We start from the raw sequence: 19,745 nt of genomic DNA on the forward strand, positions 1-19,745 counted from the left end.
CATAATTGTGTATCTGGGACTCAAGGAGTCATATAAAAACATCAATTTATTTATACTTCTGCATGACTTTGATGACTTTGTATGGCCTATTCTAACCCAAAGGATGAATTTAGTGTTACATAAAGCATAAAATTGCATTTATAAATTTCATCACGAAGAGTGCACTGTGTTGCTTAAAATGAATGGAGCTGCAACCAGGATGCATTTGGTTTTCCCCACTCTTTATAACTGACCAAAGTTTAATTTGGGGAGTTTCACTGTTGCTCCAATTCCTGGGGAGACATAAAGCAATATCACCCCTCTTCCCAAAGTCAGAGGTTATTTATAGCAATGAGCACATTCCTTCCCTAAAATTGCTGCACTTGGAAAGCATTAGCCATCAGAAATAATTCTTCAAAAGTTTCTGCCTTGGTGGAGTCCTTGATGAAATCATTTTGGCCTCTGAACGTTCCAGTCCTTGCTCTTGGCCACATGTAGCAGTTTCCAGTCAGTAGGGAAAAGCTGTATACTCAGGAAAAAAAATCTCATGCCACTATTCATAACTCTATTTGAGGTGTAGAGTATCATCCAGCACCCCAGAATGATCTTTCACTAAGGAACACAGCTGAACTTCCCAAGTCAATGGTTGCTTGGCTCAGATGTCAGTCACTCAGGCACACACACACACACACACACACACACACACACACACACACACACACACACACACCATCTACCTTCACTTCTATATATTCCTTTAAAGTCTGGATAGATTTTTTTTCTTGGTTTCAAACACATCAAACAAAGCCTTTATGGTATATCACTATAGATAACCCATATTTTCTCAAAACTAGGATGATTCATGATTTTGAAATAAATTTTCTAATAGAAAATTGCAGACTAGAAACATGGGTAGAGTTCTTGTTGTGGTACCACCAAAACCTGAGTTTTGATCACCATTGCCCATACAAAAACTTGGGCATAGAAACATGCCTGTATATCCATTGCAAGAAGGCAGAGACAAGCAAGTCCTGGAGGCTTTTGGCAAGCCAATCTAGCATAAATTGGAGCTCGAGATTTAGTTTGAAATCTTGTTTAATAGTAAAGAGCAATAAAAAGAAGATGCCCAATTACCATGATTTCCACATTGTGTATCAGTGAGAATGTATTTAGATCTTAAAAAATACCTCTTAATGAATTAAATTAAATCATTCTTTGTTGACAATATAGTATATAGCCTCTATAAAGCCTCTATAAATCCCTATAAAGTATGGACACTGAGATAAAAGAAAGCAAGTATATTCCTTATATATTTATATTCCTAAACTTCTCTATGTTTCTTGGAATTGTAGTTTCCCCAGAATCAATCAAAAACAGACCATGTTTTCACTTCTTCTCTAGGTAGACTTTGCAGTGTACAATCAATCCTGGAAATATCTGGAACTTAGCCATAATGGGTACTCAAGGGACCTTTATGGGATTGTTTGCAAGTCCCAGAGAATCTGCTTTCCATGGTTCCAGATAATAGATGTGTAAATCACAGGAGATCTAATAAAATCCTCGTTCTAAAGCAGCATTTGGAGACCACATAGGTGCTCAAATAGGGATAGATGACAAACATGTCAGGCCATTTTCAGTGTAGCATCATAACCTTGTTCAACACAACAACAAGTACTTCAGTACAATAAAGATATTATTCTTATGGTAGATCTTTGCCATTGAGCTAATGTACTCATAATTTACTACCCAAGAGCTTGTCAGCTTAATTTCTAAAGGACTATACAAGGTTTGAAGTACTGTAATAAAGTGTACTAATTCCAGAATATCAAAAGAAAGAGAGGTTAACCACTAAACAGGAGTAATGTATTTCTGATTATTTCTATAATAATTAATTGTTTTCACTTCAACAAACAAGACACCAATTTTGAGATCTGCTCTGCAATCCCATAGAGTTTTGGGGATGGAAGGGCCTGTGTTTACTGATTTGGTTGCTTTCATCGAAGACAGTCCCCTCTAATAAAAGTTACACTCCATGTAATTGTTATACTTGCACATACATTTTTGTCATTGTATTTTAATTATCATGGTATTGTGTACAAGGCTGTTAAAAATGTCAAAAACACAATTGTCCTCTAGGGAAACAGGATTGTTTCTATGCTTAAAAGAACAGCAGATAGTTTTCAATTGCTTCCTGCAGAACTGCCATTTCTAATAATAATAGCATTGTAGAAGGTGCTGTTAATGAAAAACTACAAGAATGCTCCAGAAAGGAACAATTATCATTCTGTACTAACGTTACTGCTGAATCATCATAAGAAGAATGCATCCCAGCCGTTAATAACAGATAAATGTCCTAGAGGGTGGAGAGAATATTTAAAAATCCAATGGCTTCAAACTAAGTGTCTCATGAATTATACATTTAATTAAGAAAAGCCAAATGCAGAGGTTTTAAACTTCTAACTTGGAAAGTCTATTTTTTTTTCTTTCCCCATTAAAAATATACAAATTAAGTACCAGCTGTGGCTGATGATGGAACTCCCCCTCCCCACCCCCCCCACCAAAAAAAAACAAAAACAAAAACAAAGCTCCCACTGCAGGATAGCTCTGGGGATGTATGAGCAGAGACAGCCCATGGGGAAAGAAAGCAGGGCATAGGAGAACAATGATGGCTGGAAGAATTTGAAGCTTTATGTATTGTGACATTATAGCTCATGTCTATAAATATATGTGTAAGCTGTCACATATATAGTGTGATTGACAAATATGATATTTTATAAAGTTAAAAAACTGATTCTGTGTACATATCTATGGATGTGCTCTATCTCTTCTGGCTTTTATTTATACCATGGGCAGAACAGACTGGCTTGCAAATGACTGGAAAAAAATAAGAGTAGTTTACATTGCACCTTGTGTGATACGTTCAAATCTACTCCTCCAATTTTAACTCCAATTTTAAAATAGACATGAAAAGTATAGTTGAAATCCCCATTGTATACCGTTTACATGATGCCTGTTGAATCTACGGCATTGTTAAGCTAGTTGAACATTTTACTAACTGAACTACATCCTCACCTCCAGGATACTGACATTTCAGTGCAACAGCTTTTTGTTGTTGTTCATTCTTGAGATTGTAATTATTACATTTCTCACTTCCCTTTCCTCTCTCCAAACCCTCCCATATACCACTCCCTCTTCTCCTAAAATTCATGAACATCTTTTTTTTCATTCATTGTTATTGTATGCATATGTGTACTGTATACATATGTATTCCTAAATATAACAAGGATCCACATCCTGTTACTTGTATTTGTTTTCAGGGATTCCTGGAAAAGGAAAACAAATTTGTGTGCTTTTTGGGCAGTGAAGTCCACTTCCCTCATTTCAAGCTTCACACTTGCCTATATTTCTTCATGTAGGGTTGAAGACCATGGGCTTTTCTCTATCAATTTTGCATGTTCATTGGAGTCATCATTATTTACCTCACATTTGGGAAACTATTAATAAGACTTCACAGACATGCCTTCTGATGTTGCTAGAGACACAATCTCACAGCAAATTTCTTGATTCTCCTGGTGTAGTAGAATATAAATTTAATCCCTACACTCAACTTATAGAGTCAAGAGGATCAGAATTTCAAGGCCATTCATAGTTGCACAGTATGATTAGCACAAACTAGGATACTTGTGACCATGTCTCAAAACAACAACAAATTCCAAATTTCTGTTTTTAGATAAAACCCCTAGCTAAGCTCCTTTCTTAGAGCATTGAGTACAAGTTTGCAACCACAGAACATGTGTTTCTTTACCTAGAGTCTCAGATGTTAAAGGCCTATTTTATGGGAGATGGAATGAGTTAGGCAAAACTTTATGTATTTGATTTACCATGAGGGTTAGCAATCAACCAAGTGACATATTAACCTGCCTTCTTATGCACTATTTTTTAGGTTGTTCAGACATCATAGAACACATGGTAGTGATAAAGTAGGTGAGAAGCAGTAAGTGACTTTTAATTTTTAACCTGAGTTGGATTGAATACACAGGGATCAGGAAGGTTTGGAATGTAATCTGAATTCCAGTCAAGAGAATCAAGTAGATCATTGTAGAAGAATCAATTGACAGCTTTAAGAAGAGAGCAAGAAATTAGGTCTCTGGAGGATTTAGGTTTGATTTATACTCTTTATACATAAGTACTCTCTGTACCTGAGTCTCCAGCATCCTTTTTCATATAACAGACATGTTATAAAACAGTGAGTGGAAGGATGAAACTAAGGTACCCTTAACAATTTCTTAATTCTCTCTGTATATTTCTTCACTCTTCCATCAGGTTTTAAATATTCCTTTATTGAAGAAGGGTACTACAAACATAGGAGCAAATGGAAAAGTTTGAGGAGTTGAGATAAAAATGAATTCACTGTGAGGGAGAGAAGAAAATTACAGTGTAAGGTCCTGAGATTATAGGTTGATGAATACAAAGATTTCTCAAGCACTAGTAGCAACCTGTAATTTTTGTGAAGTGGAAAGGGTTATGTTGCTTTCAGAAAGCTAGCTTGTATAAGGCCTTGTATAAGGATCCTTAATCTGACACATGGCATTAGGAATTGGCTCAAGATTGTCTTTATTTCACAAAAGGTGAAAAAGATAAGAGTCAGTGAGAACAGATGAATCTGAGCTACATCTTTTTCTTCTGTTATACTGAGGAAAAATTTACTATCTAGACATATCTCTAGTTTCAAACTAAAGTCTTTGAGTACCTCCTTGGTGGAGATAGAGCAACAAACATAAAAGTGAAACAGAAAGGGACATCACTAAAGGAAATAAGAAGAAATAAACCACAGAAATTGTGAACAATTACTAATAGGGATTTGCAAAAGAAAATGGGGTCTCAATACCTGAGAACAGGACAATAAATTCAAGGAATATTTTTGATAATGTTAACTGAGCACATTCATGCATGCCTGACCAGGAAAAAATAATGTCTCTGGAGACAAGAATACTGATGATGAAGTAACACATGGGTTACCACCCATGAGATGTGAACAGATCATTTATTTTATGCATTTATTTTTGCAGCTTCCACTGTCATTCTCTTTGCTGGTCATTTTTAATGACAGAAAGAGTTCATCTTTACCTTAGAAACCAGGTCTCGTAGCTCTCACATTTGCCATCAGGTTTCCATTACTGTCATGAAAACAGGAGATACTCTACTCATAAGGAGCAAAGTTTTCTTTTGCTTCAAGGATTTGGATGTTGTTGTCCTTGATGTCTGGGTTCTCTGTCTATAGATAACGCAGTGGATCACATGGAAGTACATGAAGTAAAGTTTCTCACCTTATAGCTAGAGAAGAAAAGGTCAAGGGACTTAAAGAGACAGGTATGCTATAGTCACTTTTGGGGCACATCAATCAAACAGGAGAAGTCTCAAATGAAAGCTTAAGTGTTAAAGTTTCTGTAGTCTTACAACAGTTCAAGCCAGGGAAATCAACTATTTTTTTATTTTTTATTTTCTATTTTTTCTTTTTTTTTGGTTTGTTTCTTTGTTTTAGGGTAAAAAATATCTTTTATTTGTTTTTTTTTTTTACTTTACATTTTGATCCCAGTTCCCTCTCCCTTTCTCCATCCCTCCCTCTTTCACTCTCTCCCTCCCTCTCATGCCCCCTGACCCCCCTCCCCTCACTTCCCTCACCACTCCACATGTAGGGTAATGATCTCCAGGAGGGTTATCTAAATCTGTCAAGTCATTTGGAGTAGGGACTAGGCCTTCTCTCCTGACTTTAGGATTAAGGAGTATCCCTCCATGGGGGATGTGCTCCCAAAGTCTTTTTGTGCACCAGGAATACATCTTGCTTCCACTGTGTGAGGTCCCTTAGACTGCTCAGGCCTTCTAGCTGAGACCCATGTTCAAGGGGGTCTGAGGCAGTCCCATGCTGGATTCCCAGCTATCACTCTGGGGGCCGCTAGCTCCTCCCTGTTCAGGTCAGCTGTCTCTGTGGGTTTCTGTGACCTGGTCTTGTCCTCCCTCTCTGCATCTGGATTCCTATTTGGCTCAGTGTTTAGTTGTGGGTGTTTGCTTCTGTTTCCATCAGCTAGTAGATAAGGGCTCTATTATGGTGGATAAGTTAGTCATTGATCTCATTATCAGGGAAGGTCATTTAAGGTAGCCTTTCCACTATTGCTCAAATTGTTATTTGGGGTCAGTCTTGTAGGTCTCTGAACATTTTTCTAGGTTCAGTTTTCTCTTTAAACCTATAATGGCTCCCTCTTTTATGATCTCTCTTAATATCTGTCTCTCTGTCTCTGTCTCTCTATTAACCCCCCGACTCAATCTTCTTTGTCCCATGTGCTTTCTTCTCCTCCCCTTCTCTTTCTCATAGTTTTCTCTCCACTCACTGCCCCTACCCCACTCCCCATATACTCAGGAGATCTTGTCTCTTTCCCTTTCTGTGCATGACCTTATTTCAGTTGAGGGGCATCTAGGTTGCTTCCATGTTCTTGCTATTACAAATAATGTTGCTATGAACATAGTTGAGCACATGTCTTTGTTGCATGGATGTGGATCATTTGGGTATATTCCTAAGAGGAGGATTGCCAGGTCCTGTGGTAGACTGATTCCCATTTTCCTGAGGAACTGCCATACTGATCTCCAAAAAGACAGTACAAGTTTGCACTCCTACCAGCATTGGACGAGTGTTCCCCTTTCTCCACATCCTCTCCAGAATAAGCTGACATTGGTGTTTCTAATTTTAGCCATCTGGCAGGAGTAAGATGGTATCTTAAAGTTGTTTTGATTTTTATTTTCCTGATAGCTAAAGATGTTGAACACTTTCTTAAGTGTCTTTCAGCCTTTTAAATTTCCTCTGCACCCCATTTTTTAATTGGGTTATTTGGTGATATGTTGACTAGTTTCTTGCATTCTTTGTATATTTTGGAGATCTGTCCTCTGTCTGATGTAGGATTGATCTTGTTAACTGTGTTCTTTGCCTTACCGAAGTTTCTCAGTTTGAGGAGGTTGATCTCAATGTCTGTGCTACTGGAGTTATGTTCAGAAAGTGGTCTTCTGTACCAACTATTCAGTGCTTTCCAGATTCAAGCTACAGCATTGTTCTTAGTAATACCAAGGGCCTAACAACATCCTGAAATATTCAACAGCACAATTCTCACTTGTGATTCTAGGATACTCACCCCTCATGTCCACACCATAGTCTACCAATGTATGGAAACGGATTTAATCCTCACGTACTTTTCTCCTTGGCTCAAAATACAGGGTTTTCCCTTCTACTTTCACTTTTGACATAGCTTCAATCTGTGGCTACATTTTGTCCTCCATCTCTTGATGCACTTGAAATTGATCAATCTTTATTCAGCAAAATGTGCTATAAATATAACTTGACAGTCCAGACACTATGTTCCCCAGAACTTATTAAAAATGTAGATGTCATGCTATATCAAAGGAATAGATAGAGATCAAATATTATGAGCTGAATAGCTGCTCTGTACTTTCACAAATTTTCACAATGCTTTCTTATGCAGATCAGATTGGGAATCAATCCCGGAAGAAGTCCTAAGAGTACTGTCATTCTTTTATGTTATCACTCTTTTTTAATCAATTAAAGGATTAAATTAAATTATTAAATTAAATTAAAAAATTATCAAAGTTTAATCATTTCCATGCTCAGTTTTTCCTCTTCTGTTGACTCTTAGTTCCATTAACACACAGCACATGGAAATTTAAATTCCAGTGTGGTAGAAACATTGTATAGAAAGTACAAACATTCTGTATTTTCTCCCCCCTCACTGGGAAAACTACTCCATAAAATTAGAAATTTGTGTGGATACAAGTAAACATGAGTTCTTATACACAAAGGTATAATTTTCAACAGGTTAGACTAAACATGATGATGTTTGATTTATTTTTCAAGTATCGATATATCTTGTGGATTTTTCTATTGATTGTAAAATATTAGGCTAAATGCTACCTCATGTAAAAGTCAAATTTGCATTGCCTTTAGTCATACCTTCATCTCATATCTTTATTTCTGAGAAAATAGCTTGATAATTTTCTGAATAGATTTGGTGAAGTATTGTTTATGATTTATTAAAACCACTGGAGATAAAAATAGCAAAGCAGCCCTCTTAGTTAGCCATGGAAGCCAGGCACACACCTTTAATCCAAGGACTCAAAATTAAGAGGTAGATGGATCTCTTTTACTTCAAGGCCATACTGAGTACACAGGATTGATCCAGTCCTAAAAGAAATAGCTCACACAACAGTGATCTCAGCATTTGGGATCACATGCCTTTAATCCCAGCACTAGCAAAGTGGAGACAGGTGGATATGGCTGGACAGAAAAGAAAATATAACGAGGAGTAGACAGGAATTTGCCTCTGAGGATTCCTGAAGACAAGATTGGCATTTTAGTTGGGTAGAGGTAAGATCTCCTGGCTTGGCTGTGCTGCTTCTCTGATCTTGCACTTGAAGCTTGAACCCCAATACCTGTCGCTGGCCTTTTATTTGTCATTCTACAATAAATGACTTTGTCTCATTAATATTTAAGAAGTTTAATTTGTGGATAGCTGTCAAAATGATTGCTTTTGTTCTTCCTTGCTTTTATGGTCTTTCTCTTAGCAGATGCTTTATTTTATATTTCCTTATCTTTTGACCCTTTCTCTGTTATCACATTTTTTCTTTTTCCTTCATAAATGATGCCTTATGTATGCTATTCATAATGTATATGTGTGTGTGAGTGACAGAGAGAGAAAAACAGAAACAGAGAAACAGACAGAGACAGAGACCATGTTTTTTTATATTTATGTCCCAGTGATAGAATAACCCAAGAGAAATCATCTTAGGAGAAAAAGAAGTTGATTTTGACTCACATTTCCAGAACGGATATCATGCATCACTTTGAGAGAAGTACAGCAGCAGGAGCATGAGGTTGCTTAAAAACGATTTCTTGGCTGTTGTACACTTTAACACACTCTGCCTAGGGAATAGCCCCATCCTCAGTGGGCTGAATCTTGTCAGTCAACTAATTTAATTAAGTGAATTTCTACACGGCCCCTAAACAGTGTTGATAATTCCCAAATAAAGCCATCTTGCAGTTGATTCTGTTTGACAACTAAAGCTAACCATCACAGTGATAATAGAGGAGACAGCAGAATTGCAGCATTTCTTCATTCCCATTCCATGTGGAGTTTTCGCTATACAGATATTATTTAATGTACAAGCACCATTAGTCTGTACTGACTGACCTCATATTTGAGAGTTCAAGGACAGTGTAGTCATTAAAGAATATTTTAGTAGTTCTTCCAGCTTAGGGACACTGAGGCACTATATTGTGTTTTGATTCTACATCATGGTTTAAACAAATTTAGACCATTCATATGATGCAAGACCTCTCTCTGGACAAGAGGCTATGGGTGCATGAATACTTATGGGTTATCCTGACTTTCTTGTGTGTACATGTCTATTCACAAGAAGATATTTTCTTTACCTAACTATAGACTTTTATCCCCACTCCAGTGCTGTAGACTTATTTACCTTATTGGGAAATCTCATTTTAACTAAATATATTTTTCCATTTCCTTGAATGCAGTTTTTTACAAATTTGTCACAGTATTCTTACTTTCATAGATTCATGAAACTTTAATCTTCAAGAATACTTGTGGAGACTGTGAATTATAGTCACAATAAAATTAGGCCAGCATATTGTGTGTGTGTGTGTTTGTATATGTGAGTGTAAATATGGAACAACTAACAACTAGAGCTCTCTTTTGTTGAGAATAGAAATTTCAAGCTGTCAAAAACTGGGACACATTTTTAAGTCACTTTATATTTGACAATATATTACATATATTTGATCATATATTTATGTATACAATAGTTCATGTCTAATAAATTATCTATGAAAATGATCATAAACAGTCATAATATTTTTCAGTTAAATCTAATCTGTGATGACCCTAGACTATGAACACTTCATAGACTCATCGATAACAAGGTGATTTATTTATAAAATGGATTACAACTTAACAATAAATGGCTAAAATTATAACATATGTGAATGTTTAAAATATTAAATAAAGGAAGTGTAAACCCAAATATACTTCTAAATTCCATTTTCATTAACCGTAAACAATGACAAAGGTATGTAATAGTTTAAATCAGATTGTGATTCCTCTAAATTAGAAACAATATTAATTTTACATATCAATCCCAGTTCCCTCTCCCTCCCAACCTCCCATGCCCCCCACAGACCACCACATCCCATCCCCCATCCATTCCACAAGGAGGGTAGGGCCCTAAATGAGGGATCATCAAAATCTGTCAAGTCATTTGGGGTAGGGCCTAGGCTCTCTCCTGGTGTCTCTAGGCTAAGGGAGAATCCCTCCTAGGAAAATAGGCTCCTGAAGTCTGTTCCTGCACTAAGGATGCATCCTGGTTCCACTGCTATAGGCCCCAAAAACTTCCCAGTTCTCTTAACTGACACCCAAGTTCAAGGGGCATGGTTTTGTCCCATGTTGGTTCCCCAGCTGTCAAATTGGTGTCCATTTCTCAATTGCTCAGGTCAGCTGTTTATGTGGGTTTTCCCATCATCATCTTAATCCCTTTGTTCTTCAGTCCTCCCTCTCTGAAACTGGATTCATTGACTTCATTGAGGAGAGGGGAGGGAGGTAGGAAAAAGAGGAGGGTAGAATAGGAGAGGGAGGAGAATATGAGGGATAAGGAAGTTTGAATGGGAGATGAATAGAGGAGCACAAGAAAAGAGAAACATCAATAGAGGGAGCCATTATAAGTTTAAAGAGAAATATGGCACTACAGAATTGTACAGAGAACCTAAAGGATGACCCCAACTAGGAATCTAAGCAATTAGTGGAGAGGCTACCTTAAATGCTCTTCCCTTATAATGAGAATGATGATTACATTAAATGCCATCCTAGAGATTTCATCCAGTAGCTAATGGAAGCAGAACCAGAGATCCACAACTAAGCACAGAGACCAATTCTAAAATATGACAATGGTTCACATTTAAGTTTAAGATTGTATTCACTAGATATATATATAGATATATACATATATATATATGATATTTATATTTCATTTTATTAAACCCCTAAAATCTGTGTTTTTTATTTAATTCATTAAATATTTATTTATGTAATTCACCTTTACATGTAAACATGTGAAAGAGGTGTTAAATGATTAATACATGCAAAGCATGCTGTCTTTTACCTTGAACTGCTTACTTTTGCTTTTCCTGTGCTGTTTCTCTACCTGTCCATTGCCCTTAGAATTCTTTTTCTTGGTGTCAATATGGAGTTCTTCTGAAATGCCTCCACTGAACACACTTCATTGGAGCATACTTCTCTTGTGTTTTAGCATCATTTCTGTTACTGTTATAAACAACACTGTTAAATAAAAAACTATGTAGGAGAATGTATTAGTCAGAATTCTCCACAATAACAGAACTTATACAGTGAATTTCTTTCTACATATAGAAAAGGTATTTATTAGAATTACATGTTATATAGGCTATGATCCATCTAATCTAGCAATGGCTACCTATGCACAGACAGTCCAAGAATTCAGAAGATGTTCAGTCCATGAGGCCAAATTTCTCACCTGATTTTGGTATACACTGAAATCCCAAAGTATTTACCTCTATTTTCTTGAATTAATGTGCTTGCTAGGGAGGTGAGAGCAAGCAGGCAAAGAACAAAGATTTCCTTCTTCCATGTCCTTGCATAGGCTTCCAGCAGGAGTGGCACAGATTAGAAGTGAGATTTCCCAGCTCAAAAGGTTTAAGTTAAAGGTGTCTTTTCCCCTGAGACAACCAGATTAGAATTGGATCTTGCTATTTCAAATTAAGCAAAAGTATCTCAGAGGTGCACAACTCCATTTTTTGGGATTTTAGTTATTTTGAGATGTAGTCAAGTTGACAACCTAGAATAGCCATCACAGAGAAGAAATGTGATGACAAGTTACAGTTCATCACTGAGGTAAAGTCAAGATAGAAATCTATGACAGCATAGAGAGACCATGAATATCCTTGCTTGATTGCTGGTACTCAGTTGGCTTCATCCAGTCTTAGAAATTCAGCCCAGGGAATGATATCGTCCACAGTAAGCTGTGTCAAATAACAACTAATCTCCAACAGTGATGCCACCAAGGTAATCTTATTTAGATTAGTACTCAGTTGGGACTTTTCCCAGGTGATTCTATGGCATGGCAAGCTGACATTTAAAACTATCTTTTATATGTTTCCTATAATGTCTCTGTCTAAACAGATGATGTTTTCATGTTGTGATTACCTATACTCCTGGCTATTAACAGTACCTACTGTGACCTTTGTAGGGCACACATTTTGTTTTACTATAAAGTCTTAAAACTACTACAGAAATATGTCCAGTAATGATATCCCATTCATAGGATGAACTCAAGATCTACAGTATAATATTGAAAATTAAAATATTTAATTAAAAATTTTAACTACAATTAATTCCTAAATGTGCTTGATCATTTTTAAAACATATTCCAAAACATTGCTTTGAAATGAGCAGCATTGAAGAATTATGTGGAACTTTAACCAGCAGTAATTTCTATACTCTGTAGCTTTTTCTAAAGAAAACTGCTGCTAGTCTGTGAGTATTGTATCATTGTATTCTTAATCAAAGAGTGAGAAAAATATTTTCTCACAAAATGAGGTATATGTAAGTATAGGATATATTACATTTACCCTACCCAATTTGCTATAAATTAGACAAATAAAGGTAGACTCCTTTTATAACAGTTAAACAGAATGTAGAATTTGTATGAATTATTACAGTAAAGATGTGTGTTTTTCTGTTTTTCAGATTTATCATATGCCTGGACTTTCAACGATAACCCCTTGTATGTTCAAGAGGACAAGAGACGATTTGTTTCTCAAGACACAGGGAACTTGTATATTGCCAAAGTAGAACCCTCTGATGTGGGCAATTACACTTGCTTTGTCACAAACAAAGAGGCCCATAGAAGTGTCCAAGGATCACCTACTCCTTTAGTACAGCGCACTGATGGTAAGAGCATGAGTCACCTTCAGATTCCACATTGTGGGCAGGTCTTCAGGGTCTTCTGCTTTCTTCTTATAATTGTATCCAAATCATTGAAGTTTAGATTAAATTTGAAAGAACAATGGAGATATTACTGAATTAAAAAGAATTCTGGAGTTCTATAACCACATGTACAATTACATGTTTCTGGGTGTACTGTGCTATTTCATTTCTGGCATTGGTTCCTTAAGGACTGATGTCTAAAAATTATGTTTGTTTTGGGGTACTTGGAGTGTGTGTATGTGTGCACGTGGATGCTGCCAAATTTACATGCTTGAATTGATGAACACATTTTGCATCCTCTCTTATTGTCCTCTTTTTTCTATCCTTGCCATTATTTTGCAGCTGTTGTTGTTTGCCCTTTATTTACCTGGCTGGCAAAATGAAAAATAAAAATATTGTGCTCAGGGAAAGCAAAGCATTCCAAAGAATGATGGAGTAGAAGATTCATGTTAAATTATGTCTCCAAGGAAAAGGACTTAGATTAGGCTCAAAAGAGGTCCATATCTTAGTCAAGCCAAAGCTGTTCTAAGATTTAGAGAACTAGAAATTCAACTATGTGGGAAAATCCTCTAGTTGACTCTCTAATTAAAGGTTCACAGTGGGATATGTAAAGATTAAAATCTGTTAGTTAATTTTATTATCAGAATTTGAACTTACAAGGCAGTAACTCATAGAATTTTGTCCCCCCTGAAGAGTTTAAGACAAGCAAGGATGTAATGATAATCATGCTAACAGAACTACGAATTCAGCTCCCCAGAGTGCTCATGGCAGAGATTTCAGAGCCAGCATCTATTCAAATATTTCTGCAAGGGTTTTATTCAGCTATCAGCAAACATGAGATTTATAAGTTCATTTTCTCACTTCCTGTGAGTACTTGGCTTATGAGTGGGAAAGTGCATTAGCTGAAATTTTGCATAGGGAATATACAACATTTTTTCTTGTTTTATTTTTGTTTACTCTTAGTTTTTACTTCCCCCTTCTTAATTCCTTTCTTCTCCCATGTCCTCCACTCCTTTCATCATTTAATGGTAAAAGTAGGATGTAAACATTGTGTGTAATATAAGTCAATTAACTCCTCCAAAAGATGGCATGCTAGAACTACAAGTGGTTAAGAACATAGGAAATCAAAATAAAAGCAGCCAATTTAGTATCACAATTAGCATCTGATGGGGATATTGTAATAATAACAGTTTGAATATTAGGTATTTATATTACATATTTGTGTTGTAATGTCTGTACTTTCTAGAGTCTCATGGATCAGCAAATACTTAGTTACTTATGGTAGGAATAAATTACTGTGATTTTTGTCATACAAATTTTTAAAGTGATTAAACTTTTAAAATAATCTCAATATAGCATTTATTAATTCAGATGAAAATAGCCTAGAACTATTTTTGTTTGTTACAACTCTTCTGGCAGATAGTATGTTTATGACATCTTAGAACACTGCTTTAGTCTAACCTTAATTTAATAAATTCTTATTAAAATGCTAGAAGGGTGGAAATAAAACTTTTACAAGTGTGCTATGAACTTAGCAGTAAAATCTGCTGTACTGATGTTAATATAGATATTTAATTTCACATGTCTAGTTACTTTGTAGATTTTGCTGCAGAAATAATGGTATTTTTGATTGTAGTGATATACCAGACTTCTGATAGTGTTAACTGCATCTTCCTTTCTCCTCCACAAATATGCATGGCCCATGAGTTGCACAAAGGAAGGATGGAACTGGATGTCCCTAGTGAAAGATCTTTGTATAAGACTCAAAAGCATGCATCCATCTCATGATTGGAAACCCTAACTCTGATTAAAATCCAAGAGTCACATTTTGGTTAATGAAGCATTTACTTTCATAGAAAACTTCTGTTCTCCAGAAATGCTGCTAGCTGTTTTGGTATTTAACAGGTGTCATGGGGGAATATGAACCAAAGATTGAAGTGCGTTTTCCTGAAACAATACAAGCTGCAAAGGATTCATCTGTAAAACTGGAATGCTTTGCCCTTGGAAAGTAAGGTTGTTTTGTTTTGTTATAATGGTTGCTTTAATTTAAAAGAAAAAAAAACACTTTTTCTTATTCAAACATTGCTCTAAGGAAAAAATGTTAAACAGGTTTCAAGTGCTGGGCATGGTGGGACTTTCTGATTGGAATTTAAACAACAACAAAATGTTTATTACACTGAAAGTGATTGGGACTACAGGCATAGCTTGAATCTACCATGCCCCACATAAAATACTTACTGTCAGAGAGACTGTGCATTTGTATATAAAATGGAAGAGAAGTCATTGAGCAATTCACTTGCCACCCACTCTTCTCTGACACCCAGAAATAGATTACCTGAAGTATCTCCACGCTTAATTATCCAACAATTCTTATAAATGAAAAACATGCTCTTTTCCATAATAAGACTAATTAACATCCATTGTTCATTAGAATTGAGACCAACCTGCCCTAGGTAGTTTGTTTTATTCAGATAAATGCGCATTAGCAATAGGTTTGAACGCCTTTAAGCCAGCAAAATATCAACACCTTTGACACAGAACATCAACAAAATTCTGTTGCTTTTCATGATATTCAAATCTTATATCAATGCCTGTAAACACCAGGAAAAGGGACTAGCTCTACTGTTTTCAAACATTACTGTGCACATATGTTAGCTTGGTATTTGGTCAGTTAAATTCAGATTATTGGTGACTATCTAGGATGAAGTTTGATTTAGAACGCCCAGGTCATAACTATTTTCTAATCCATAGAACATATTCCAAGTAGTAGGAGATTAATTTATGAATGTGAGCAATACAGTATTATCTTTAATCTAAAGGCTATTTCTAATGAGATCATCACAGTAGTAAACTATAGATCTATTTTCCAGACACTGAAAAATTTCTTAAAAGTGCCAGTCTTTTCAGTAACTACTTATATTAAATAGTACTCACCTTTATTGATGATTCTCGGTTCCTTTTCAGTAAATGGCATCTGTGAGTTAATTTCTTATATGATTCATTTATTATGAAATGAAACAATAATAATTTATTACCATTCAGCACCTGACACAGAGTGTTTATCCAGTAAATACCTATTGGTTGATTAATACTTCTTAATAAAGTAGGACATAAACATTTTTTGTTTGTATACCTCTTGTGACATGATGACTTTCTAAACTTTCTCAGGATCATAATGACAACAATCTTCAAAAATATGTCAATAATACCATAAGGATTATTATTCAAAGAAGTCCAGTGGAATAGAGTCTCAGAAAATAACACTATTCTATCATATTTGTAATAGGGAAATATTCTTTAATTAAAGAAATTATACTATAAACAAAACTATCAAATTGCTAGAGGCTAGTCCTGAACAATCTGATAGAAATGGTTTCATTTCTCAGCTGCCATAGCAAAACACTTATGATCTGAGGACAACATGTCTCTTAAAATCATACAGAATAATAGCTTTCATTATATATGTATGTGAAAGTGAAGCTTGGATTAAATAAAAATAACTTGTTTTCGAATCTAAAACTATTAAATGAATAGTAAGGTAGGTGAATTTGAAATAATTGAGGGCATACTCGGTTCTCAATTTTCTGAAAGTTAAATGTTTATATCTCCTGTGAATCTGAATATTCTCTTCCAACAGGAATTGGAAACTCACTTGCTTAGAGTTTTGGCAGGGAAAGTAAGAAAGTATTAATACGTATAAAATATTTAGTTCAGCACCATCACTTAGGCAGTAAATGTTCACTGAATAATTCTGAAACCATGGTGTGAAATCCTTTCCAATTTGGATAACCAGTATTTCCTTAGCAGAAGTGTCCCAACTACAATATTAGTTTTAGAGTGTCTGTGAGTTTTTCTCTGGAGCAAGTACACTAATCTCTCTGGGTTGTTGTCGATGAGACTATAGAAAGAAGTAATGGAAATCAGACCTGTAGAAAAAAGCAGAAAAGAAGGAAGTCAACATGTTCCCCATAATGCTTGTATTGCCCAATTCATTTGATGTTTTTTCTGTAGTGTTCAAATGGATTGAAAACTTAAAAGTTAATACTTGGATACGTTACTCCTTGCAAACCATTGCCATGCCCATTCCTCCCTTCCTCTTTTCAACCTCTTCCTCTTCCCCCCCTCTTCTCATCTCTACTCTCTTCTCTAATCTCTACATATCCTAAATTCTTTGCCTCTCTTTTTCCACATTTCTCTCACATCCACTCTCTCCCTCTCATATATAAATGTTGGTAATGAATATTTTAGGTGATATTTCACCAAGTGAGATTAATGCTAAAGGTCTGTCTATTTTCAGACTAATTTGCTTAAGAAATTAGGACACGGAAGAATAGAATAAGGATATAGGCAAGAACCATATCTTAACTTCACAATTTGGCTGCATGAGTGTGCTCTGTTGTAGGTTCATATTAAAACAATTACGAGCAATATGTATAAGAAATGAATTAAAATACATTTGATGCAAATTAAGTCTTGAAAAATGAGTCCCATGGAACAAATTAAAAATAAAAAATCTCAATTTTATTTATACTATGATCATAGAAACAATATATTTAAAACAATATAAAATTTATGATCTAAAATCATTAGAAAATCCCTAAATGATCTTATGAGTCATAAATCATCAATATTTAACTTAGGGACACTTGAGTTTGAAAATAATATTTTAATTATAAAAATTAGAAATAAGTATATATGGAAAGCAAATGATGCTGATTGAGAAAGTAGATTTATTTTTAAGATTATACGGAAAAGAAACTATTCTGCATGAAACAATGTTAAATGAAAACTAAAAAGATAGAGGAGATTCCTTAAGTGTACTTCAAAGAAATCATTATGACAGAATTGGTTTATAAAGTACACTTCCTTAAATTGTATTTGATGTGATTAATCAACACTAAGATTATATTTATTCAACTGTCATTAATACTGAATTGAAGAACCATAGGATTGAAACTAAGACTCCAAAACATCCTCTATGTTTCAGGATAACTTAAAATGCCTTGTATGAGGAGTTTACAGCTTTAGTAATGAAATGTTGGTGCCCATTTAACTTTATGAAATGTGAAGTTGTTGGTTACACTTTGGAAAATATTCAAATGTGAGTTACAAATTAAAAGAGTTCTATATCGGTTGGCATTTTTTTTCAGAAAAAATAAACATTTATGAAACATCACAGAATTGTGAAAATAATTCTTATTTTACAAATTTTAACATTTATCAAATAATGTTATTTTAAATTCATAAGCATAAAATCTAAAAATAGTGTATTTGTTAATAGATACTTTGTTATAATACTTAAATCTACATAATTATCTAATGTAAAATTAGTATTCTGATCTAAAAAAATCAACTTTTTTAGCTTTTAAATTAGAAATTTATACTTATAGGTTTACTGCCTTTTTTTCTTAAACTCTTTGTAACCAATGTCTTTAAAAGTAATCCTCATTTCAATGAGAAAAAACTTAGTTGGCTCAGGGAGGAATAAATTCAATTATTTATTACTGGATTTTCACATTGAGTGCATAAAGCCATGCAGGGGGCTGGGTGGGGGGGCTATGAAAGACAGGCAAAGCCAGAAAAAGAATCCCAAGTTGGATCTCTTATTAAATATTTATTGTGTAGGAAAAGATAATTCCTGAAAAGTGTGTGTGTGTGTGTGTGTGTGTGTGTGTGTGTGTGTGTGTGTGTAGTATTTCTGGAAATCCCCACATACACTTACACATACATGAACTTCTCAACCTGGGAATATCTTTCTCCTCCTTTGTCTTGCTTAGTGTTCTGTCAGCTTGGAAACTTACAGTTTGAAAATGGTAACTAATTTTAAAAATATTATTTCAAAATTTCCCCTTTTATGTTATTCTTCTGGCCATCCCATAACTTATTTTTATAGCAATATCATTGCCCCACATTTTCATGTTATATGTTTTCTGTTCCCTTCATTTGGCATTTCAACTTGGAAAATTCTTCTACTGTTGCTACTTTTCATTCTTTACCTTAGTCGACACATATCTCCCATCTGCTTTTGACCCCACCATGGGATTTCCTCCTTTGCATTGATGTATTTTATGACCAGATATCTTTAATTTTTTGGTTGTTTGTTTGTTTTAGCATTTTTCCACCAGTTCCTGCATGGTGTCTATTTCTTCCATTATGTCTCTTTGCATTTTTGTCATCATGATTCTAAATTACTGTTGTTAATAGAATTATATATGAAAATAATTATTTGAAATTCAAACTATAACAATTTTGTACATCTTTATCATTTTTGAGTTTTGGTTGGCTAAGTTCTAATTTCTATGGTTTGCATTTTTAGTGTAACATGTATGTTTTTGCTGAAACTGAGATATGATATACCCCAGAAACGAACCTATGTAGCACTGGTTTTCGAGTGTGAATTTTATATTTGTATTCCCTTGAATTGGTCTTTCTGTTGATTTGCTGCAGCTTTACTGACAGCACCTATACTACTCCCTACTGGTGGGGTCTCTGTTTCCTTTATTGTCTTTAAGTCTCCTACATAACTCCTTCATTGACAATGCTTTGCAGTTATCAGCTATAACCTCTGCTTGTATGAAATTCAGTTCTTGTTTACTAATTCTAGCATCTTGGCCATTTAAATGACTGTTCATATTGAATAGGAATTTTTAATCTAATCACACTTATTAACTGTTC

At 35.0% G+C, this 19,745-nt stretch overlaps 1 protein-coding gene across 1 annotated transcript in view; it reads left to right on the forward strand.

The window, feature by feature from the left end:
• Cntn6 (contactin 6) overlaps positions 1 to 19,745 on the forward strand; it is a 197,064-nt gene that overhangs the window by 57,679 nt on the left and 119,640 nt on the right. Inside the window, exons 3-4 of the mRNA XM_051203481.1 lie at positions 12,831 to 13,034; positions 14,976 to 15,078. Coding sequence (XP_051059438.1) covers positions 12,831 to 13,034; positions 14,976 to 15,078 — 307 coding nt within the window. The remainder of the gene's footprint in view (positions 1 to 12,830; positions 13,035 to 14,975; positions 15,079 to 19,745) is intronic.

Source organism: Phodopus roborovskii, unplaced genomic scaffold (assembly GCF_943737965.1).
Source record: "Phodopus roborovskii unplaced genomic scaffold, PHOROB, whole genome shotgun sequence".
NCBI classification, from domain to species: domain Eukaryota; kingdom Metazoa; phylum Chordata; class Mammalia; order Rodentia; family Cricetidae; genus Phodopus; species Phodopus roborovskii.